The following is a 24,787-nucleotide window of genomic DNA, read 5'->3' as shown; positions in this document are numbered from 1 at the left end:
TTTGCATGGACACTTTATTATAATAAAGATTGCTTTTTGCACGTATAAGTGTATGCATTGGCACTTTATATGATTAGAAGATTTCCCAATATAAAAGGGTTTCAATTATAGAAACATTTATGGTTTGGAGCGCCAACATCTTCAGTCCTCTGTTGTTTTTTTGAATTGCTAGTGAAGAGATTGGTGTTTTCTCTTTGGAGTGAAGGGGGCGGCTCTATACCTTTTTGCACGACTCAGAGTATAAAACATTTGTTCTATGTATATAATTCAGCCTTTTATATATGTTAATGCCAAATTTGTTGTTTTATTTCCTATTTAAATACATTTTGATTGAATTGTTCTTTTGTATTTTTTCTTCCTAAAGGTGCTCCCACTCACATCCCCCTCCTGCACCCAGGTATCAGCCAGTATTACCATCCTAAGTGTAAGACCTACCCTTGTCGTGTGTGAGCTTCCTGTAAGTATACAGCATTTGCATAGTCTACTGTGTATTAGTCTAAACTTAGCTTGGTTACGTTATAGCCATTAGCCGAACAGCCAATCAGATACTCTTCTTCCAACCTGGGTCTGAAAACCCCAGGTTGGATGCGTTCTCACTAGAAGTGACCTGGGTTACACCTTGGAAAAACTCTGGTGGAGAGCAGGGTCATGGACTCGGGACTTCAACCTGGCTCGTTTCTGTTTGCACATAGCAAAAACCTGAGTCGATGCACGTTCACGGGCACAAACCTAGGTTTTTGCATTATATCTGAAAGGGGTATTATTAGGGTGGGTATTTTGATGGACAGAAAACAATTGTGCCAAATAACACATTTGATCTTGTGAAGAAAAAAATCTTCACAAATATTCTTTAATCTGGAATTCATTTAAATTACAAAAGTAATTCCCTCTTTGGGCGGCATGGAATGGCTACTAACATTTTTAGTTTGTCCTGATTTCAGTGGAAACTAAAATCAGACATGGGGGGTCATTCCGACCCGTTCGCACGCATCGGTTCTAAGAAAGGGTCGGGACTGTGGCTGCGCGGTGCCTGCAATGCGCACGCGCGTCATTGCCTGGCGACGGCCGCCGCCAGCGGCGATCGCTAGAAGATTGACGGTGGGGAGGCATTCCGGCATGTCCAGGCGTTTGGAGGGCGGATTTCTGACGTCAATCCCGGGACCTTCGTCGCTGGATCCACCGCACAGGGTAAAAAGGTCTGACCCTGTTCTTGTTTTGAAGGAAACTTTTTTAGCATAGCAGGGCTGCACAAGCGATCGCAGCCCTGCTATGCTAAAATACACTCCCCCATAGGCGGTGTGTAGTTGATCGCATGAGCAGCAAAAAGTTGCTACGTGCGATCAACGCAGAATGACCACCATAGACTGATGATGATTGATTGTCATAGGGGTAAATCTACTAAGGTGGGAGTTTTTTAGGACTGGTGATGTTGCCCATAGCAACCAATCAAATTCTACTTAACATTTATCTAGCTGCTTGGTTGCTATGGGCAACATCACCAGTTCTAAAAAACTCACACCTTAGTAAATTTACTCCATAAAATCTAGAACCTCTGAATCATCGGGCTCCTTCAGGCAACAGAATCGGGGAAGTGTGGTGTAGAATACTGCAGCCGTCAGGTAGATATATGGAAAGCTCCAGCTGTAGACTTCAGGTCCATACACACTAGACGACATCGCCCTATGAGCAACGTCATCTAGTGTTTCCCCTCCGCCCGCACACACTGAGCAATATGACTGCTCATATCGCTCAGTGACGTCACGCAGCCGCCAGCCGTGCATGCAGCTCCTAGATGACAGTCCAGATCGAGCTTGCATGCACTGCCAACAGCGATGATCGTTGCCAACCCGCGGGGCCACGCATCAATCGTCACTGGCGGCATACACACTTGCCGATAAAATGAACGACGTCGCTCAGGAAGGGGGAAAATGAGCAACGTCGCTCATTTTATCGCCAAGTGTGTATGGGCCTTTACTGTAGAAAACTGGGCAATCATCTTGAATTAATAAAAGCCTTATGACATATATAGGAAACATGAGATTGTCCGTTTATGGTGATAACAATGCTGCAAACCCAGCAAAATCACAGGTAAATTGGTACTTTTTCAGAAGTGGACTCTATTACATTTCCCCCAGTACTGTACATCTTAACCACAGAATAGCATTGATTATTATTGTACATATGATTATGTATGTAATGGACTGTAAGGTATATTTACTTACTTTTTTTACTTTCTGCCAAACTTGGATCTAAACCACTGGCAAAAGGTTTTTGTGTCCTTTTTCCTGCATAAACAAAAACACCTATGTTGGTAAATGCAGTAGGGTTCTGGTTCTGCACCAATAGGAATTTTCTTTTCTATAGAACGGCAGCATTTTCCCTCATAAGAAAATATGTTCTGCGTGTACATTACTGTGTATGTGTTTCACGTGTAAATAGTTGATGGTGTCGGTCTGGCGAGTTGGGGGATGTATGGAGTACTAAATGGAATGTGGGGAGGTCTGAGGGCATGTGGTAGAACCAGTGCTGTAACTAGACATTTTGGTGCTACGTGCAAGAAACAGCATCAGTGCCCCCCTATATACAAAACAGGGCCAGTGCGTGCACAAAATAAATAGAGGCGTGGCTTAATGGGGAAGGGGCGTGGCCACATAGCTCCCTTTTACACATTACGGCAGGCAACCTTCCTTTTCTTTTTACACATTACAGCAGGTAGAGTCCCCTTTTACACAGTACAGCAGATAGTCCCCCTTTTACACATTAGGCAGGTAGAGTCCCCCTTTTACACATTAGGCAGGTAGAGTCCCCCTTTTACACATTAGGCAGGTAGAGTCCCCCTTTTACACATTACGGCAGGTAGAGTCCCCTTTTACACATTACGGCAGGTAGAGCTCCCTTTTAGAAATTATGGCAGGTAGTGTCCCCCTTTTTACACATTACAGCAGGCAGAGTCACCTTTTTACACATTACGACAGCAGAGTCCCCTTTTTACACATTATGGCAGCAGAGTCCCCCTTTTTACACATTAGGCAGGCAGAGTCCCCTTTTTACACATTACAGCAGCAGAGTCCCCCTTTTACACATTACGGCAGCAGAGTCCCCCTTTTTAGAGTATATGGCAGGCAGAGTACCCTTTTTACACATAACAGCAGGCAGAGTCCCCCTTATTTAACACATTAGGCAAGCAGAGTCCCCCTCTTGTACACATTACAGCAGCAGAGTCCCCCTTTTTACACGTTAGGCAGGCAGAGTCCCTTAAAAGAGCAATGTGAAGTGTCCCATACCTCATAGCTGTACTTGAGGTGTGCACAAAGTACTGACTGAGCAGGATAACCATCTGTCCACCAGACTGCCCCGCCAGTTGGCTATACCTTCCATAGGTATGGGAGGGGCATGACTGCCATTTCCGGGATCTCCCTCCAGCCGGAACGCAGGTCACTGTGGGTCTCAGGAGTCTGCACAGAGGAAGGGGGCGGAGCGTGCAGACATGAAGCTGCAGCACTGCCCAGCTACAACTTAGTATTATCAGTGAAAGAGGGAGGGAGCCAGGGCTTGGGCGCTCCCCTCCTCAGGCAGCACTACAGCTAACTGGCGGCGCTGGCTGGCGGGTGGTAGTGTGGCATGGCCCGGCGGGTGCCTGCAGAGATTTTTCCACCCCGCCCCACAGCACATTGCGCTGTGTGCAAAGCACCTCTCGCCAATACCTAGTTACGGCCCTGGGTAGAACTGTATTCAGGAGTGGAAGGATAATGATACAGGGGGATTTCCGCTACAGGAGCGGGTAGATAATGCTACAGGAGGATATTAGCTACAGGAGTGGGAGGATAATGCTACAGGGGGATTCCCGCTACAGGAGCAGGTAGATAATGCTACAGGGGGATACTGGCTACAGGAGTGTGAGGATAATGCTACAGGGGGGATATTGGCTACAGGAGTGGGAGGATAATGCTACAGGGGATATTGGCTACAGGAGTGGGAGGATACTGCTACAGGGGGGATATTGGCTACAGGAGTGGGAGGATAATGCTACAGGGGATATTGGCTACAGGAGTGGGAGGATAATGCTACAGGGGGGATATTGGCTACAGGAGCAGGTAGATAATGCTACAGGGGGATATTAGCTACAGGAGTGGGAGGATAATGCTACAGGGGGGATATTGGCTACAGGAGTGGGAGGATAATGTTACAGGGGGGATATTGGCTACAGGAGTGGGAGGATAATGCTACAGGGCGATTCCCGCTACAGGAGCAGGTAGATAATGCTACAGGGGGATATTGGCTACAGGAGTGGGAGGATAATGCTACAGGGCATATTGGCTACAGGAGTGGGAGGATAATGCTACAGGGGATATTGGCTACAGGAGTGGGAGGATAATGCTACAGGGGGATACTGGCTACAGGAGTGTGAGGATAATGCTACAGGGGGGATATTGGCTACAGGAGTGGGAGGATACTGTTACAGGGGGGATATTGGCTACAGGAGTGGGAGGATAATGCTACAGGGGGTATTCATCACATACAGTACAACACTATATGTTGTGTTGTCCTATCTTTCCAATCTATTTGTGATCCACAAAAGGTCCACACAACAGGTAAAATACAAGGACCATAAGAGATCCAAAACCTACACTTCACTCTAAAATGATAAGTCTGTTCAGAAAGGACAGAATGAGGGTATAATGATTACTGAGGCTGGTGTCCTACTGTACAAGCTATTATTCAATAATATAGTACTTTATAATGATATACTTACTCTCTATGGTCTCCGGCATTGTCAGGTGTCCTGTTACACAGAATGTGAGAATCAGAAATCACATTATACCTACAATATAGCTTTATAGCATTATTCTTAGTCATTTTCTGTTACTTGATGAAGTTCAAGTTTGCTCGCAAGGAATAGATTACATGGTGATTAAAACAGCATAAAGGTCTGAGAGAAGGCAAGTATTCTAATTATGCGGCTTACAATAACTGTCGTGAACACAGAGCCGGCCCTAGCCAATTTTATGCCCTAGGCAAAATTTTGTCTGGTGCCCCCTAGCACCGCCGCTAGTTCTGCATCTGACCTAGCAACACTTAGGCAGTGGGGCCCACCGGGGGGTTACCCTGTGGGCCAGTTCAACCCTGCATAATGACACTCAGTAATGCCCATAATACACATAATTCCACACAGTAACGCACCTTACACATATGCCCCACATTAGTAATGCTCATAATACACATAATGCCACACAGTAATGCACCTGACACATATGCCCCACATTAGTAATGCTCATAATACACAGAAATCCACACAGTGATGCACCTGACACATATGCCCCACATTAGTAATGCCCATAATACACATAATTCCACACAGTAATGCACCTTACACATATGCCCCACATTAGTAATGCCCATAATACACATAATTCCACACAGTAACGCACCTTACACATATGCCCCACATTAGTAATGCCCATAATACACATAATTCCACACAGTAACGCACCTTACACATATGCCCCACATTAGTAATGCTCATAATACACATAATTCCACACAGTGATGCACCTGACACATATGCCCCACATTAGTAATGCCCATAATACACATAATTCCACACAGTAACGCACCTTACACATATGCCCCACATTAGTAATGCTCATAATACACATAAATCCACACAGTAACGCACCTTACACATATGCCCCACATTAGTAATGCCCATAATACACATAATTCCACACAGTAACGCACCTTACACATATGCCCCACATTAGTAATGCCCATAATACACAATTCCACACAGTAACGCACCTTACACATATGCCCCACATTAGTAATGCCCATAATACACATAATTCCACACAGTAACGCACCTTACACATATGCCCCATATTAGTAATGCTCATAATACACATAAATCCACACAGTGATGCACCTGACACATATGCCCCACATTAGTAATGCCCATAATACACATAATTCCACACAGTGATGCACCTGACACATATGCCCCACATTAGTAATGCCCATAATACACATAATTCCACACAGTAACGCACCTTACACATATGCCCCACATTAGTAATGCCCATAATACACATAATTCCACACAGTAACGCACCTTACACATATGCCCCACATTAGTAATGCTAGTAGCTTTTTTTTTAAAACCTACTTGTGCTTGCAGTCAGTGTGTGCGCCCATGCAACTCCCTGGATCCGTGACTGCGTTTTGTGAGATGGGGGTGGCAGGATGGGTAGGTGGGTGCGTGCTTGCGCTCGCACCCATTAAAGGGGCACCCGTACAAGGGATGTGACCTCACAGGGTAGGCCATCCTGGCAGGGGAATTTTACGGCATGGACTGACTAGGAAATAAAGTGTGAGGACAGTGCCGAAACTAGGCATTTTAGTGCTGTGTGCAAGAAATGTCATTGGCACCCCCCGCCTATGTAAAACAGGGGCAGTGCAAATATAGGGGCGTGGCTTCATGGGGAAGGGGTGTGGCCACAAAATAATACCAATTCATACTACGGTGCACAGTAGTCTCCATTATTCAAATTACGCCACACAGTAGCGCCACTACACCAAGTAGAGCCCGTTTTACACATTACGGCAGCCAGTCCCCCTTTTTACACATTACGGCAGCCAGTCCCCCTTTTTACACATTACGGCAGACAGCGTCACCCTTTTTAAACATTACAGCAGGCAGCGTCCACCTTTTTACACACTGCGGCAGACAGCGTCCCATTTTTACATATTACGTCAGACAGCGTCCCCCTTTTTACACAGTACGGCAGACAGCATCCCCTTATTACACATTACGGCAGATAGAATAGATAGAGAGATAGAGAGATAGATAGAGAGATAGACAGAGACAGACAGATAGATAGAGAGAGAGAGAGAGAGAGAGAAAGATATACAGACAGATAGATTCTTACCATCTCTCCCCGCTGGCTCAGGCAGTCAGGCTCCTTGGTGCAGCAGCTTCTGGCAGATTCCGGGCAGGGGAGAAGGAGGAGGAGGGAGGGGGACTCGGGAGCCGCAGCAGCGCAGTGTAATTGGTGGTGGCGCTGCTGCAGCTGTCCTTCTCCTTCCGCATTGGCTGGCCGCCGCCGCTGTGAATGCTGGGATGGGGCAAGCGCATCCCAGCATTCACAGCAGCGCCGGCCAGCCAATGCGGAAGGAGAGGGACTGCTGCAGCGGCACCGCTACCAATTACATAGTGCTGCTGCGGCTCCAGTCCCCCTCCCTCCTCCTCCCACCCTGCCTCCGGAGCTGCTCCTCTCCTCTTCTCCTCCAGCACGGCTCACACAGCACAGGCGGCTTGTAATGAGTCAATTTGACTCATTACAAGTCGCTGACATAGTTGCTGGCCGCTGCGCCCTAAGGCGACTGCGCTGTGTGGCAGGCACACCTGGCACACACGTAGTTACGGCTCTGTGTGAGGAGAACATGTTATGTCCGTGCAGACACCTGGGTTTTGCACAGGGAAAAGGGATACACACAGGATGGCAGGGTCCCCCTCCCTCATGTGCACAAGCAGTATAGGTGATGTCAGATTTATGTGAAGCAGTCTTCCAAATACACATGCGGTATCATAAGGAGCCATCCAGTAATAACCTTATATAGTCAGTGAAAATGTCACAGGTCCAGGAATTACAGTTACTGGGCTTCTGCTGTCTGTCTGAGGTCTTACAAGTCAGGGGCATTCAAGCATGTCGGAGGGAGTTTAAAGAACTTTAAGCAGCAGCGGAACTAGTGCCGGTGCAAGCGGTGCAATGCACCGAGGCCCAGCGCTATGAAGGGGCCCGCAGCCGGCAGCAGTATTATGAGTCAGCCTGACTCATTACACATTGCCCGCCGCTGCGCCGTGGGCCCTAACACAGGAGAAAGCCTGGACGTGGTCTCCGGCGCCAGCGAGTGAGAAGGGTGATCTCATCACCCTTCCTCTCGGCAACGCGCTGCTGCAGCTTTCTGTTATCTGTGTTTGTCGTCCACCATTGCATGCTGGGAGAAGGGGGAGGGAGGGAGGAAGGAAGGAAGGAGAGTCCCGGCACTGACAGCAGTGTTCTGTGTACAGTGGGGAGGAAACGTCAGCACTGCAGTGAGGAGCCTTGCCACAGCTAGAGTCAGGAGGTGAAAAGGATGTTGTGGAAAAAGAAACACATCTAAATACAAGAGTATTTGTCTGTGTTTTGCTGGCTGTGTGTGTATTTTGCTATGGGTGTGTGTATGTATGTATGTTTAGCTGTATGTGTGTGTGTGTGTGTGTGTGTGTGTGTGTTTGTTTTGCTATGTCTGTTTAGGTGTGTGTGTGTGTGTGTGTGTGTGTGTGTGTGTGTTTTACTATGTGTGTGTGTGTGTGTGTGTGTGTGTGTGTGTGTGTGTGTGTGTGTATATATCCATATCTACAGATGTAGCCACACTCATCCATCCTGTGGTGCATACGCATCACGGCATAGATAGCGCAATTAGTGTGCCCATGTCTATGAAGTGCATGTGTGACACTGTGTAAACACGCACAACATAGACTTCAGATTGCCGTGATGCGTATGCCCATGCCTACACATTACGGCAACAATGAGGCTGGCTACAGCTGTATCTATCTACCTCTCATTCCTGGTAGTAAATATTGGCGTTTGCATCAGGTAGACACCAGCGTAACGTGTGTAAGGAGCTCTCCTGTGTGGTGTAACGTGTATAAGGCTCTCTACTGTGTGACATAATGTTTATAAGCCTCTCTACTATGTTGCGTACCGTGTATAAGCCTCCTTACTGTGTGGCGTAACGTGTATCAGGCTCTCTACTGTGTGGCGTAATGTGTATAAGCCTCTTTACTGTGTGTTGTAATGTGTATAAGTCTCTTTACCGTGTGGTGTAATGTGTACAAGGCTCAATACTGTATTGCGTAATGTGTATCAGGCTCTCTACTGTTTTGTGTAACGTGTATAAGCCTTTTTATTGTGTGGCGTAACGTGAATTGGGAGTATTATTGTGTGGTTACACCCCTTCTCAGTGAGACAAAACACCATTTTTTGGGTGATGTGCTTTCCCTATTTTTAATATGGGAGGGGGGCCCAAGGCATATTGTTGCACCTGGGCCCACCATTCTCTAGTTCCGCCACTGACTTTAAGGGAGAGTGTGCATTTTATTTGACAAATGTAAACAGCAGTGTATACCAGTACTGATTGAATACATTTGGAAAGTAACAGTTAGTTTGCAGAATGTCCCTCCCAGCATGAGATACTGCAGGGACATGTTTGGATTCCCCTAAACATGCTTGGATGCCCTAGGCAAATGCCTAGCCTGCCTATAGCTAAGGCCGGCTCTGCGTGAACATATAAAATATAACCTTTAATAAGAAGCAGTGTACTGTATATTGCTGAGCAGTATCTAGAACATGTACATATGCATGGAAAAGTCTGAATGATTCTTATCAGTTAATGCAGTGTAAGATATAGTTACTTACTTCCTTGACCGTCTGCCACACCTGCCCCGAATCCATTCAAAAAATTTAATTTTGGGCTTTTTCCTGCAAAAAAAAAAAAAAACCCACACACATATGTTGGTACATGTGACAAGGTTTTGGTTCTGCACCAACATGAAATGTTTTATCTACAGAACAGCAGCATTGGTCGGATTTCAAATGTTATCACGGGTCTCCAGGGCCCTCCGGCAGCCATTCAAATGTTTCTGCCACCTGGCGCGAGACCATCATTTCAGCTTGCTGCCCCTGGGGGGTGGCGAGTTGAAATACATGAAAAGTGACCCGTTTGGGACTTTTAGTTTTGTCGGGTTTTGCCGCTTTACAGGAGACAATTAAATATCGCCCGGAGATCTCCCATCATCTTAGACGGGAGATTGGGCGTGATTAAACAATTAAATTTCCCCCTTTGTCACTCAGACACAGCCATTAGACTGCAGATATTGCATTAGAGTGTGTGTGTGTGTGTGTGTGTGTGTGTGTGTGTGTGTGTGTGTGTGTGTGTGTGTGTGTGTGTGTGTGTGTGTGTTGGGAGGGGGGCTTTATAATGTGAGTTTATGATGTTTTCATCATTTGGCCCCACCCCCACTTCTTCTTATGCAAATAGCCAGGCCACCCATCAGCTGCCACCTGCATCTCCTCTCTGGGCTTTTCCTGTTCAGGGCAGCAAAGACCTGATATAGAACATGCCTCCCAACTTATGTGGTCAAGGGCCCGGCATCCCCCATTAGCATCACTGTAGGGGCGTGCCCAGTACTTTGTGATGCTGGGCTGCTCCCAGACTCTCACTGCACTGTGAATAGCATGCACATAGCCAGTGGCGGATCTTGCCACGGGCAAGCAGGACTTTTGCCCGAGGCGCCGCCTTCCGGAGGGCGCCGGCGCCATCCGGAGGGCGCCGCACCATGGCAAGATCCGCCACTGTGCAGTGTGCGCCCCAGCAGTGCCCCCCCCGCTGTGCCCCCCCTCTCGCTGTTCCCTTCATGGAGAGGACCTTTGGTGTGCGGTGCACGATGACGTCATCGCGCACCGCACAGTATTGTGGCACAGACGCTAGGGGTCATAATTGACCTCTAGTGCCTATGCTGTGCTATGGGAGAGACGCGTGCGCATTGACAATTAAATATCGCCCGGCAATCTCCCATCACCTTAGACGGGAGATTGGGTGTGATTAAACAATTGAATTCCCCCCTTTGTCACTCAGACACAGCCATTAGACTGCAGATATTGCATTAGAGAGCATGCACATAAGTGCCGTTTTTTTGCATCATCGCTGCACAGGGAACATTTTCAGCTAGCGATCAACTCGGAATGACCCCCACTGTGCAAGAGATAGCTGTCCCCTGTTATCAAATGTAGCTCATCATAGATAGATAGATCATGTATTTGAATCTATTGTGAATTTGGAGGACCTGCAAGGGAATTGTATATTTATACACAATGGCCCTCATTCCGAGTTGTTCGCTCGCTAGCTGCTTTTAGCAGCATTGCACACGCTAAGCCGCTGCCTACTGGGAGTGAATCTTAGCATAGCAGAATTGCGAACGCAAGATTAGCAGAATTGCGAATAGAAATATCTTTGCCGTTTCTGAGTAGCTCGACACTTACTCTGCCACTGCGATCAGTTCAGTCAGTTTCGTTCCTGGTTTGACGTCACAAACACACCCATCGTTCGTCCAGACACTCCCCCGTTTCTTCAAACACTCCCGCGTTTTTCCCAGAAACGCAAGCGTTTTTTCGCACACACCCATAAAACGGCCAGTTTCCGCCCAGAAACACCCACTTCCTGTCAATCACACTCCGATCACCAGAACAAAGAAATTTCTTCATAAAGCCGTGAGTAAAATACCAAATTTCTTAGCAAATTAACTTGGCGCAGGCGCGGTGCGAACATTGCGCATGCGCATTAGCGACTAATTGCTCCGTTGCGAAAAAAAAAAAAACGAGCGAACAACTCGGAATGAGGGCCAATGTCAGATAGGGGGTTGATAGAGGTATATTTACTTTGACTAAAGTCCTACAGTAATAGGTATTATTCCATAATATAGCACTTTACAATGATATACGTACTCAGATGTTATTTCTTTTTCTACTTTGTCCTCCTCTTCCTCAATTGTCCTATTGTATATAAAGTAAAAAAAAAAAAAAAGAATGTGAGAATAAAAACCGTATTATACCTACAATATTGTAATGTATCCTAACTGGCTGCACAGAACATTACTTCCTGAATTATTTCTTAGTAATTATATTAATCTATAGTTAAATAATGCTACCATATTACATAGCCTTGGAGAGCAATAAATTGTACACTGATAAAGTACCATCCAATCAGCTCCTGTCATTCTTCAAACACAGCCTTTAACATGGCAGTTAGGAGCTGATTGGTTGGTACTTTATCACCTTCAATTTATCACTCTCCAAGGCTTGATAAATCTGGGCCTTAATGTTGGTAGGAAATGGGCAAACAAAATACAGAAAATGTACTCATGGGGTATGAGACGTAAAAGACGTTACAATATTAGATTCAGTACAAGCTTATAAATTAAATAACGTACATTACCTTAAATACATAAAGTACAGTATTTTGTTACTTTTAGTGAAGCCCCTTATTTACATTATATTAAGTAAGGAGATTCATTTCTCACTCTCCAAGGCTTGATACATCTGAGCCTTAAGTCTGTCCCGGCGCTAATAACTAATTACTGAATATTGAACATTACAATGATACTTACACAAGCCTCTCCTCATTTCCATCATCTCTGAGGCTATAATAAAAACAACAACAAAAAAAAAACAGAATGTAAGAACAAAATCCATATTATGCCTACAATCAGGTCTGGCAACAGAAATCTCGGGGCCCCATACAGTGATATCTCTGGGGCCCCCTCAGATATTATATATATATATATATATATATATATTTATACAAATATGTATATCTCCCCCCCCACACACACACACACACACCACAGTCTGTGTCTCCCTCTCTCCTTCCTCCCACACACCCCACAGTCTGTCCCCAATGACTACATGCTGCATTCCCAACTCCCTCACCCCATTCCAAAGCCCTGTATCCACTCACCAATCCACTCTTACCCCAGGGAGGGACTTACCTGCGCTTTACAATGATATACGTACTCAGATGTTATTTCTTTTTCTACTTTGTCCTCTTTTTCTACTTTGTCCGCAATACCCAGACCCGAACATCACACAGCAGGAACCATGCGGCCCTCACACCCCACCAAAGAAGGCCGGCGCAGGTCACGGAAATCCTGGGCAGCTGCTGCCATGTCCTGCAACAGAGCCTGACCCAGAAGAGCAGGTGCACACTGAGGCTACGCATACACACCCTACAGCTCGCTGCCCCATTTTTAGTGCTGGGCACTAAGAGGCATATCTTTAGGGCCCCTGTGCTGTGTGCCAGGTGTGCCTGGCACACAGCACAGTCTCCCTGAGGGCGCAACTGGCCGCATCCCCATTCCAAGGGGACTTTAGTCAGCGGCACTGTAATGAGTCAAACTGACTTATTAAAAGCCGCCTGAACGGGGAGAGGAGCAGCAGTTCCGGGTACAGTGGAGAAGGAGGAGGAGGGAGGGGGACTCGGGAGCCGCAGCAGCACGCTGTAATTACTGGCGGCGCCACTGCAGCTGTCCCTCTCCTTCCACATAGGCTGGCCGCCGCTGCTGTGAATACTGGGATGAGGGAAGTGCATCCCAGCATTCACAGTCGTGGCGGCCAGCCTATGTGGAAGGAGAGGGACAGCTGCAGCGGCGCCGCCACCAATTACAGTGCGTTGCTGCAGCTCCCGAGTCCCCTTCCCTCCTTCTCCCCTGCCCGGGATCTGCCAGCACCGAGGAGCCTGACTGCCTGAGCCAGCGGGGAGAGATGGTAAGTATCTATCTATCTGTCTGTCTCTCTATCTGTCTGTCTGTCTGTCTATCTATCTGTCTATCTATCTATCTATTCTGTCTGCCGTAATGTGTAAAAAGGGGACGTTGTCTGCCGTAATATGTAAAAAGGGGACGCTGTCTGCCGTAATGTGTAAAAAGGGGACACTATCTGCCGTAATGTGTAAAAGGGGGGACGCTATCTGCCGTAATGTGTAAAAGGGGGGGACGCCGTAATGTGTAAAAAGGGGATGCTGTCTGCCGTAATGTGTAAAAAGGGGAACTCTGTCTGCCGTAATGTGTAAAAACTAAAAAGTGGGACTTTGTCTGCCATAATGTGTAAAAAGGGGAACTCTGTCTGCCATAATGTGTAAAAAGGGGGACTGTCTACCGTAATGTGTAAAAACTAAAAAGTGGGACTCTGTCTGTCGTAATGTGTAAAAGGAGAACTCTGGGGTAAATTTACTAAGATGGGAGTTCTATTTAAGATGGGATGTTGCCCATAGCAACCAATCAGATTCTACGTCTCATTTATCTAGCACCTTCTAGAAGATATTAACTGGAATCTGATTGGTTGCTATGGGCAACATCCCATCTTGAACAGAACTCCCATCTTAGTAAATTTACCCCTCTGTCTGCCGTAATGTGTAAAAACTAAAAAGTGTGACTCTGTCTGCCATAATGTATAAAAAGGGGTATGCTGTCTGCCGTAATATGTAAAAAGGGGGACTGTCTGTCGTAATGTGTAAAAAGTGGGACTCTGTCTGCTGTAATGTGTAGAAGGGGGATTGTCTGCCGTAATGTGTAAAAACTAAAATGTGGGACTCTGTCTGCTGTAATGTGTAAAAAGGGGAACTCTGTCTGCCGTAATGTGTAAAAACTAAAAAGTGGAACTCTGTCTGCCGTAATGTGTAAAAAGGGGAACTCTGCCGTAATGTGTAAAAACTAAAAAGTGGGACTTTGTCTGCCGTAATGTGTAAAAAGGGGAACTCTATCTGCCATAATGTGTGAATACTAAAACGTGGGACTCTGCCTGCCGTAATGTGTAAAAAGGGGAATTCTGTCTGCCGTAATGTGTAAAAAGGGGTACAGTGTATGCTGTAATGTGTAAAAAGGGGGGCTGTCTGCCGTAATGTGTAAAAAGGGGAACTCTGTCTGCCATAATGTGTGAATACTAAAACGTGGGACTCTGCCTGCCGTAATGTGTAAAAAGGGGAATTCTGTCTGCCGTAATGTGTAAAAAGGGGTACGGTGTATGCCGTAATGTGTAAAAAGGGGGGCTGTCTGTCGTAATGTGTAAAAAGTGGGACTCTGTTGTAAGGTGTAAAAAGGGGGATGCTGTCTGCCGTACTGTATAAAAAGGGGGACTGTCTGCCGTAATGTGTAAAAAGGGGGACTCTGCCGTAATGTGTAAAAAGTGTGACTGTCTGCCGTAAAAAGTGGGACTCTGCCGTAAAAAATGGGACTCTGCCATAATGTGTAAAAAGGGGGACTGTCTGCCGTAATGTGTAAAAAGGGGGACTGTCTGCCTAATGTGTAAAAAGGGGGACTGTCTGCCGTAATGTGTAAAAAGGGGGATGCTGTCTGCCGTAATGTATAAAAAGGGGACTGTCTGCCGTAATGTGTAAAAAGGGGGACTCTGCCGCAATGTGTAAAAAGCGTGACTGTCTGCCGTAAAAAGTGGGACTCTGCCGTAATGTGTAAAAAGGGGTCTGTCTGCCATATTGTGTAAAAAGGGGGACTCTGTCTGCCGTAATGTGTAAAAGGTGGGACTCTGCCGTAATGTGTAAAAAGGGGGACGCTATCTGCTGTAATGTGTAAAAAGGGGGACTGTCTGCCGTAATGTGTAAAAAGCGGGACTGTCTGCTGTAAAAAGTGGGACTCTGTCTGCCGTAATGTGTAAAAAGGGGGACTGTCTGCCGTAATGTGTAAAAAGGCGGACTGTCTGCCGTAATGTGTAAAAAGCGGGACTCTGTCTGCCGTAATGTGTAAAAAGGGGGACTGTCTGCCGTAATTTGTAAAAAGGGGGACTGTCTGCCGTAATTTGTAAAAAGGGGGACTGTCTGCCGTAATGTGTAAAAGGTGGACTCTGTCTGCCATAATGTGTAAAAATAGGATTTTAATTACCTACCGGTAAACCCTTTTCTCGTAGTCCGTAGAGGATGCTGGGGTCCATTTTAGTACCATGGGGTATAGATGGTTCGGCAGTAGCCTTCGGCACTTTAAGACTTTTCAACAGTGTGAACTGGCTCCTCCCTCTATGCCCCTACTCCAGACCTCAGTATAGGAACTGTGCCCGAGGAGACGGACAACTTTGAGAGAAGAATTTACATTAAACTAGTGGTGAGATTCACACCAGCTCACACCTTACAAAACATGCCGCCTAACATGGCCTTCAACATAACCCATGCCAACGTGCATGTCTAACGCAACAGCAACAGCTGTAAACTTCTTAACACAAGAGAACCTGTGTAAAAGACAAAACGTAATTTTGCAGGAAAAATGAGCACTGCGCGGGCGCCCAGCATCCTCTATGGACTACGAGAAAAGGATTTACCGGTAGGTAATTAAAATCCTATTTTATCTTACGTCCTAGAGGATGCTGGGGTCCATTTTAGTACTATGGGGATGTACCAAAGCTCCCAGTATGGACGGCAAAGTGCTAATGTTCCTGTAGAACTGACTGACTAAACTGAAGGTAGTCAGCAGCCAAGGTGTCAAACTTGTAAAACTTAGCAAACGTGTTTGCCCCTGACCAAGTAGCTGCTCGGCAAATTTGCAACGCCGAGACACCCCGGGCAGCTGCCCAGGAAGAACCCACTTTCCTTGTAGAGTGGGCCTTTACCGAACTCGGTAACGGCAGTACTGCCGTGGAATAAGCGTGCTGAATGGTACCTCTGATCCAGCGCGCAATAGTCTGCTTAGAAGCAGGACCCCCAATCTTGTTGGGGTCATAGAGGACAAACAAAGATTCTGTTTTCCTTATCCGAGCCGTTCTTGCAACATAGTCCTCAACGCTCTGACGACATCCAAAGACTTTGAAACGGCTGAGGTGTCAGAAGCCACTGGCACCATCACAGGTTGGTTAATATGGAAGAAGACACAACCTTTGGAAGAAAATTCTGACGCGTCCGCAGTTCAGCTCTATCTTCATGAAAATCAAATAAGGACTCCTGTGTGATAGAGCCCCTAATTCAGACACTCGTCTGCCTGAGGCCAAGGCCAACAGCATGACGACTTTCCAAGTGAGAAACTTCAACTCCACCTCTTGCAGAGGCTCAAACCAGTCCGATTTAAGGAACTGCAACACCACATTAAGATCCCATGGCGCCGCAGGAGGCACAAAGGGAGGTTGGATGCGCAGAACCCCTTTCACGAACGTCTGAACCTCAGGAAGGGAAGCCAACTGTTTCTGAAAGAAAATGGACAAGGCCGAAATTTGGACCTTGATAGACCCTAATCTCAAGCCAGCATCCACACCTGCCTGTAGAAATAGGAGAAGACATCCTAATTGAAACTCCACCGCAGAAGACTTCTTGGATTCACACCAAGATAGATATTTTCTCCAAATACGATGGTAATGTTTAGACGTTACCCCTTTCCTGGCCAGAATAAGTGTGGGAATGACTTCATTGGGAATACCCTTACGAGCTAGGATCTGGCGCTCAACAGCCATGCCATCAAACGTAGCTGCGGTAAGTCTTGATAAACTAACGGCCCCTGCTGAAGCAGGTCCTCGCAAAGAGGAAGAGGCCGAGGATCTTCCAGTAGTAACTCCTGAAGATCTGGATACCAAGCCCTCCTTGGCCAGCCTGGAGCAATGAGAATTGCTCGAACCCTTGTCTTCTGATGATCTTGAGAACTTTTGGTATTAGTGGAAGTGGAGGGAACAGATACACCAACTGAAACACCCACTGGGTCACCAGTGCATCTACTGCTATTGCTTGTGGGTCTCTCGACCTGTAACAATATTTCTGAAGCTTCTTGTTGAGACATGATGTCATCATATCTACTTGAGGAACGCCCCAACGACCTGCTACCTCTGTAAAGACTTCTGGGTGGAGGCCGCGTTCTCCTGGATGGAGATCGTGTCTGCTGAGGAAGTCTGCTTCCCAGTTGTCCACTCCCGGAATGAAAATTGCCGACAGAGCTTTTGCATGTCTTTCTGCCTAGAGGAGAATTTTTGTCACCTCTGCCATTGCCGCTCTGCTTTTTGTTCCGCCCTGACGGTTTATGTAAGCTACTGCCGTTACATTGTCTGACTGGATTTGTATGGGACTACCTTGAAGAAGGTGTGCCACTTGATGAAGGTTGTTGTACACAGCTCTCAGTTCCAGAATGTTTATGTGAAGGAGTACTTCTTGACTTGACCATCTTCCTTGGACTGCTCCCCAACCTCGGAGGCTTGCATCTGTGATCACCAGGATCCAAGTCTGAATCCCGAACCTGCGTCCCTCCAGGAGGTGAGAACTTTGAAGCCACCACAAGAGTGAAATTCTGGCTTTTGTTGACAGGATTATCCTCCGGTGCATGTGTAGGTGCGATCCAGTAGGTCCCATTGGAACACCCTGGCGTGAAATCGGCCAAATTGTAGAGCCTCGTAGGCCGCTACCATCTTCCCCAGCAGGCGGATGCACTGATGAATCGATACGCTTGCTGGTTTCAAAACTTGTTTGACCATCTTTTGGATCTCCAGAGCCTTTCCACCGGTAGGAATACTTTCTGTGCTTCCATGTCCAATATCATTCCCAGAAATGATAACCTCATTGTGGGTTCCAATTGTGATTTTGGAAGGTTTATGATCCAACTGTGCTGTTGAAGCACCGTCAGGGAAAGCACAATGTTCTGCACTAGTTTCTCCCTGGATCTCGCTTTTATGAGGAGATTGTCCAAGTATGGGATTACGTTGACTTCTTTCTTGCGAAGAAGAACCATCATCTCCGCCATCACCTTGGTGAATATTCTCGGAGCCGTTGAGAGCCAGAAAGGCAATGTTTGGAACTGGTAGTGGCAGTCCTGCACCGCAAACCTCAGGTATGCCTGATGCGGAGGGTAGGTGGGAACATGTAAATAAGCATCTTTGATGTCCATTGACACCAGAAATTCCTTTTCCTCCAAGCTGGAGATCACCGCTCTCAGGGATTCCAACTTGAATTTGAACCTTTTCAAATAGAGGTTCAGAGTTTTTAGGTTTAAAATCGGTCTGACCGAGCCATCCGGTTTCGGCACTACAAACAGGCTTGAATAAAACCCTTTTTCCTGTTGTGACACAGGAACTAAGGAAATTACGTTGTCTTGACATAATTTCTGTATTGCGTTCAGCACCTTTGTTCTGTCCTGAACAGAAGCTAGTAAGGCTGATTTGAAAAATCGGCATGGGGAAGGTCTTGAAATTCCAATTTGTACCCTTGGGGTACTATCTGTAATACCCAAGGATCCAGATCTGAGTGAATCCAGACCTGGCTGAAAAACAGTAGACGTACCCCCACCCGATCGTACTCCCGCAGGGGAGCCCCAGTGTCATGCTGAGGTTTTAGCAGAAGTAGCTGTTGACTTCTGCTCCTGCGAGCCTGATGGTGTTGTAGATTTTTTACCTCTTCCTCGCCCTCTTCCTGCGAAGAAGGGGGTACCCTTTGCCTTTTTGGACTTGTTGGGCCGAAAGGACTGCATCTTATGAGAATGATATCCTTTCCTAGATGGAGCAGCTGCGGAAGGCAGAAATGCTGACTTGCCTGATGTAGTTGTTGAAATCATGGCATCCAGCTTGTCTCCAAAGAGGGCTTCTCCATTGTAAGGGAGCGCCTCAATATTCTTTTTTGATTCCGCATCAGCATTCCATTGGCGGATCCACAGCGCCCTGCGGGCTGAAATTGCCATAGCGGAGGATCTTAAACTCAGCAACCCAATATCCTTCATAGCTTCAACTAAGTAACCTGCAGCATCTTTGATATGGCCGAGAGTTATAGGCCCTACACACTGGCCGATTTTTTGAAAGATATGAATGATCTCGTTCATAAATGAACGAGAACTCGTTCATATCTTTCAGTGTGGAGACTTAAGCGATGAACGATGCGCGTCCCCGCGCTCGTTCATCGCTGGTCTCCCGTCGGCTGTGCATGCAGGCCAATATGGACGATCTCGTCCATATTTGCCTGCACTTCAGTGCAGCCGCGTGACGGGGGGAGTGAAGAAACTTCACTCCCCCCGTCACTGCCCCCCCGCCGCCGGGTCGCTCGTCGGCCGTATCGGCCGTCGGGCACCTCGGCGGCGCATCGTCTAATGAGTAGGGCCCATTAGGACTATTTCATCCCTGTCAACTGTGTCTATGTTAACAAGCAAGTTGTCAGACCATTTTTCCACAGCGTTACCCACCCACGCACAAGCAATGGTGGGCCTGAGCACCGTTCCGTTAGCCGTATATATGGATTTCAGGGTTGTTTCTAATTTACGATCAGCTGGATCTTTTAGAGAGGCTGAACCAGGGGCAGGCAAAACAATTTTCTTAGACAGCCGAGAAACTGAGGTGTCTATCATTGGGGGTGTCTCCCATTTGTGCCTGTCTTCCTCAGGGAAAGGGTACGCTACATGTATCCTTCTGGGAAGGGTAAATTTCTTCTCAGGGTTAGCCCAGGATTCTTCAAAGAACACATTCAAATCCTTTGAAGGAGGAAAAGTCACAACCTGCTTTTTATTTAATTTAAAATAATCCTTTTCCTCTGGGACCAGTGTTGTTTCAGGAAACTCCAGCACTTCCTTTATAGCAACTATCATACATTGTATGCTTTTGGCTAATTTGGGGTCTACCCCTCTCAAATCCCCAGTGTCGACGTCAGAGTCGGAATCTCTGTCTGTGTGCCCTTGCATTATCTGAGCCAGAGACCTTTTCTGGGAACTAGATGGAACCCGAGTGGATGATCTGGAGGGGGTCAGTAAACAGTGCATCCTCCACAGACTTCCTCCAATATTTAGTCTGTTGTTCAGATTCAGAAAATTTCTTTGCAAGCATTGACATATTCTTTTGCAACATTCTCACCCACTCCGGCTCCTTCTGAGAGGGAAGGGCCACCATATTACCCTCTTGTACATCTAAAATGGGTTCTTACACACACACACACACACACACACACACACACACGCACACACGCACACACGCACACACACACACACACCCCTTTCACACAGGGGAGCTATTGGGGACAGACCCACACCAAAGTCTGTCAGAGAGACACAGAAGGATTTACCAGTCCACACACTGCACCTTATATGTGAATTGTGGAAATATTACCCACTTACAGCACATATACCAGTAATAGGCCCACAGACCTAATTATAATGAACACTCTCTGCCCCTTCTATAACACCCTGTACTTGTATCAGCGTTGTCATGAGGAGAAACAGCATTCAGGAGCTTCACACTGGCGTTTCTGCAGGAGAAAATGGCACCGAGTGAGTGTTCTGGGAGGTCTGAGGAGAAGCCCCACCCCCCCTGTAATGGCGCAATTCAGCCTCAGCAATGTAATATTTATACTGTCTGGGGATGGCACATCAGCGGCTGTACATGTATGTACCTTTTTTGCCAGTGAGAGTAAGGTTTTTAAACATGCCCTCAGAGTGCACCCCCCCCCCCACGCTCTGCACACTTGTGCTGAGAGACATGGCGCGCAGCGTCCCGCCGCTGCGCATGTACCTGTATGCCGCCAATGATGACCAGAGGATCCCCTCTCTGCAGGACTCCAGTAATATACTCACCAGCCTTCTGACTTCTGGCTCTGTTAGGGGGTGGCGGCAGTGTTGTGGGAGTGAACGCTGGCCAGGCTTGGGCTTTGTTCAGTACCCTTCAGGAGCTAATGGTGTCCTGTCAACGGAAGCAGAACCATTAACTAATTGAGAAGTTGGTTCCTACTTCCCCCTCTAAGTCCCACGAAGCAGGGAAGCTGTTGCCAGCAGCTTCCCTGTAAAATAAAAAACCTAAGAAAGTATTTTTCCAGCAAAGCTCTGTAGTGTGCATCCAGTCTCCTGGGCACATTTTCTAAACTGAGGTCTGGAGGAGGGGCATAGAGGGAGGAGCCAGTTCACACTGTTGAAAAGTCTTAAAGTGCCGAAGGCTCCTGCGGAACTGTCTATACCCCTTGGTACTAAAATGGACTCCAGCATCCTCTAGGACATAAGAGAAAGGTGGACTCTGTCTGCCGTAATGTGTAAAAAGGAGACGCTTTCTGCTGTAATGTGTAAACAAGGCTCTACCTGGTGTAGTGGCGCTACTGTGTGACGTAATTTGAATAATGGAGACTACTGTGCACCGTAACATGAATTGGTATTATTTTGTGGCCACACCCCTCCCCATGAAACCACCCCCCTATGTTTTTGACACGCGCACTGCCCCTATTTTATATAAGATGGGGGTGGGGGGCGCCGATGCCGTTTTTTGATCACATCGCTAAAATGTCTAGTTACGGCACTGGGTATAATGATTACTGAGGCTAGTGTCCTACTGTACAAGCTATTACTCTGTATGGTCTCCGTCATTTTCAGGTGTCCTGTTGCATATAGAGTATAAAAACAGAATGTGAGAATCAAAAATCACATTCTACCTACAATATAGCTTTATAGCATTATTCTTAGTCATTTACTGTTACTTGATGAAGTTAAGTTTGCTTGCAAGGAATAGATAGCACAGTGAAAAAAACAGAATGTGAGACTAAAAACCACATTATACCTACAATATTATCACATGATGAGTAAGATGTAAGACACTCGGGTTGGCTGGTAATGTATCCTGACTGGCTGCAAAGAGCGTTACTTCCGGAATTATTTCTTGGTAATTATTATTAATCTATATTAAATAATGCCACCATATTACATAGCGGGGCCAGTGACACTGCTTCCGGAGAGCAGTCACGGGCTGCATACATGCCCCCAAAACAGTAGCCGCTACAGCCGCCATTGCAAGACCATGGCAGTACATGTGCAGTGTGACTGAGATCCATGCGAGGTAGGAAAACCATCGGCCCTTTGTGAACACTTCGGAATTGTGCCCCTCTATGTATCGGGCCTAAAGTTAGTTATGCTGGAGATTGCTTTACTCCCAACTCAGAATCAGACCCCAACATCTGTTTGTAAGGTTACTCTGGTGCAAAGATAAGTAACTACCACTGTGGGGGGAATGTAAATACCCTCCTCCAGGTTGTCTTGTGTCCTTCCAGTGTTCCAGACTTATAGGGGGTAAATGTAACAGCAGGCAGAGGTGAGATATAAAATATATCCTAACCCTAACCCCAAGCTATTATTCCATAAAATAGCACTGTATAATGATATACATACTCTGGAGTGATGTCATCCTCTGTGGTGCTGCCCATTATGTTGTCAGGCCTATTACAAATAGAGTTAAAAAAAAAATCAGAATATGAGAATCAAACATACATTATGCCTACAATATAGCTGTATAACATTATTCATAATTATTTTCTGTTACTTTGGATTCTACAATAATATACATACTCTGTGCAGACGGGCTCTGTGGCATCACCGTCCTCATCCTCGTTGCCAATGCTGTTACACATAGAGAAAAAAAAACAATGTTTGAATCAAGATTATATTATACCTACAATATAGCTGTATAATATAGTTCTCTGTTATTCTTCTGCAAGATAGTGTGTCAGATAGCGTGTTGGATGGATGTATAATTACTGTGACTAGAGTCCTACAGTACAAGCTATTATCCCACACTATAGAGCCACAATGATACTTACACAATCCTCTCCTCATATCCATCATCTCTCAGGCTATAAAAAAAACCCAAATAAACAGAATGTGAGAACCAAATATATATTATGCCTGAAATATAGCTGTGTAACATTATTCCAAATTATGTTATACATTATAAAAGTTAGCAAGTATTAGTTGAGGACATGCTGTGACTGAGGGTAGCCAAGACCTGATCTGGACTGAGGGTAACAGTGCCGTAACTAGACATTTTAGCGCTATGTGCAAGAAACAGCATCAATGCCCCTCCCCCCATATACAAAACAGAGCCACAAAACAGCGCACAAAATATATAGAGGCGTGGCTTCATGGGGAAGGGGCATGGCCACAGAGCTCCCTTTTACACATCACGGCAGGCAACCTTCCTTTTCCTATTACTCATTACAGCAGGTAGAGTCCCCTTTTACAGATTAGGCAGGTAGAGTCCCCCTTTTACAGATTAGGCAGGTAGAGTCCCCCTTTTACAGATTAGGCAGGTAGAGTCCCCTTTTTACACATTACGACAGCAGAGTCCCCCTTTTACACATTATGGCAGCAGAGTCCCCCTTTTTACAGTATACGGCAGGTAGAGTACCCTTTTTACACATAACAGCAGGCAGAGTTTCCCTTATTTAACACATTAGGCAGTCAGAGTCCCCCTTTATACACATTACAGGAGCAGAGTCCCCCTTTTTACACATTAGGCAGGCAGAGTTCTTTAAAAGAGCAATGTGAACTAGGACATACCTCATGGCTGTACTTGCAGTGTGCACAAAGTACTGACTGAGCAGGATAACCATCTGCCCACCAGACTGCCCCACAAGTTGGGTATACCTTCCATAGGTATGGTGGGTGGGCATGACTGCCGTTTCCGGGATCTCCCTCCCGCCGGAACGCAGGTCACTGTGGGTCTCAGGAGTCTGGACAGAGGGAGGGGGCAGAGCATGCGGGCATGCAGCTGCAGTGCTGCCTGGCTACAACTTAGTATTATCAGTGAAAGAGGGAGGGAGCCGGGGCTTGGACGCTCCCCTCCTCAGGCAGCTCTGCAGCTAACTGGCGCCGCTGGCTGGCGGGCGGTAGTGTGGCGTGGCCTGGCGGGTGCCTGCAGAGATTTTTCCTGTGCTGTGTGCAAAACACCTTTCGCCCATACCTACTTACAGCCCTGGAGGGTAAGGACATGAATTGACACTGTGCAGGGGGAATCTGTACTGCATGTGACCACAGGTAGCACATCACAGGGGTGGGCTGCTGTCTCTGAAAGTTATGAGGTCCCTGCATACTGAGATACAGTACATCATTATTTTCCACACACTGTAATGCCCATTACACATTATGCCACACACCATAATGCCTTACATATTATACCACATACCATAATGCCTATTACAAATTATGCCTCGCACAGTTATGCCACTGACACCATTTTATGTCCCACACACAAAAATGCCCCTTATAAATTATGCCCCAGTGGTGGTCTGGTGGTACTGAGTACCACCACCATATTTCCTAATGGTACTCCGTACCACCCTATTTTCAGCACTGTGCAGTATAAGTGATAGAGCTACACGATATGAGACTGATCTGTTAGGGAAAAAAAATATTAAAAACATCAGGGAAGGTACTTACTGGTAACTGTATACCTGGAAGAATCTCTCAATTCTGTTAGAAAAATAAAAGTTAGAAAAA

The 24,787-nt window shown here is 46.5% G+C and overlaps 1 protein-coding gene across 3 annotated transcripts in view; it reads right to left on the bottom strand.

Annotated features, from left to right (window-relative positions):
* Window positions 1-24,787, bottom strand: part of LOC134956737 (uncharacterized) — a 36,721-nt gene that overhangs the window by 1,306 nt on the left and 10,628 nt on the right. The window contains exons 6-15 of one of the 3 annotated variants that reach the window (XM_063938715.1): window positions 24,728-24,760; window positions 23,110-23,142; window positions 22,859-22,909; window positions 22,682-22,729; window positions 12,206-12,238; window positions 11,544-11,591; window positions 9,459-9,521; window positions 4,754-4,783; window positions 3,285-3,455; window positions 2,223-2,285 (exon numbers count right to left, since the gene is read on the bottom strand). In XM_063938715.1, coding sequence (XP_063794785.1) covers window positions 2,228-2,285; window positions 3,285-3,455; window positions 4,754-4,783; window positions 9,459-9,521; window positions 11,544-11,591; window positions 12,206-12,238; window positions 22,682-22,729; window positions 22,859-22,909; window positions 23,110-23,142; window positions 24,728-24,760 — 568 coding nt within the window. In that variant the 3' untranslated portion in view covers window positions 2,223-2,227. Of the gene's footprint in view, window positions 1-2,222; window positions 2,286-3,284; window positions 3,502-4,753; window positions 4,784-9,458; window positions 9,522-11,543; window positions 11,592-12,205; window positions 12,239-22,681; window positions 22,730-22,858; window positions 22,910-23,109; window positions 23,143-24,727; window positions 24,761-24,787 lie in introns of those variants that run through there. The other 2 variants (XM_063938717.1, XM_063938716.1) reach the window with 2 other exon arrangements.

This window comes from Pseudophryne corroboree, chromosome 9 (genome assembly GCF_028390025.1).
Source record: "Pseudophryne corroboree isolate aPseCor3 chromosome 9, aPseCor3.hap2, whole genome shotgun sequence".
Classification (NCBI taxonomy): domain Eukaryota; kingdom Metazoa; phylum Chordata; class Amphibia; order Anura; family Myobatrachidae; genus Pseudophryne; species Pseudophryne corroboree.
Note: the sequence above shows the minus strand (reverse complement) of the source record. Positions and strands in the feature narration are given on the sequence as shown.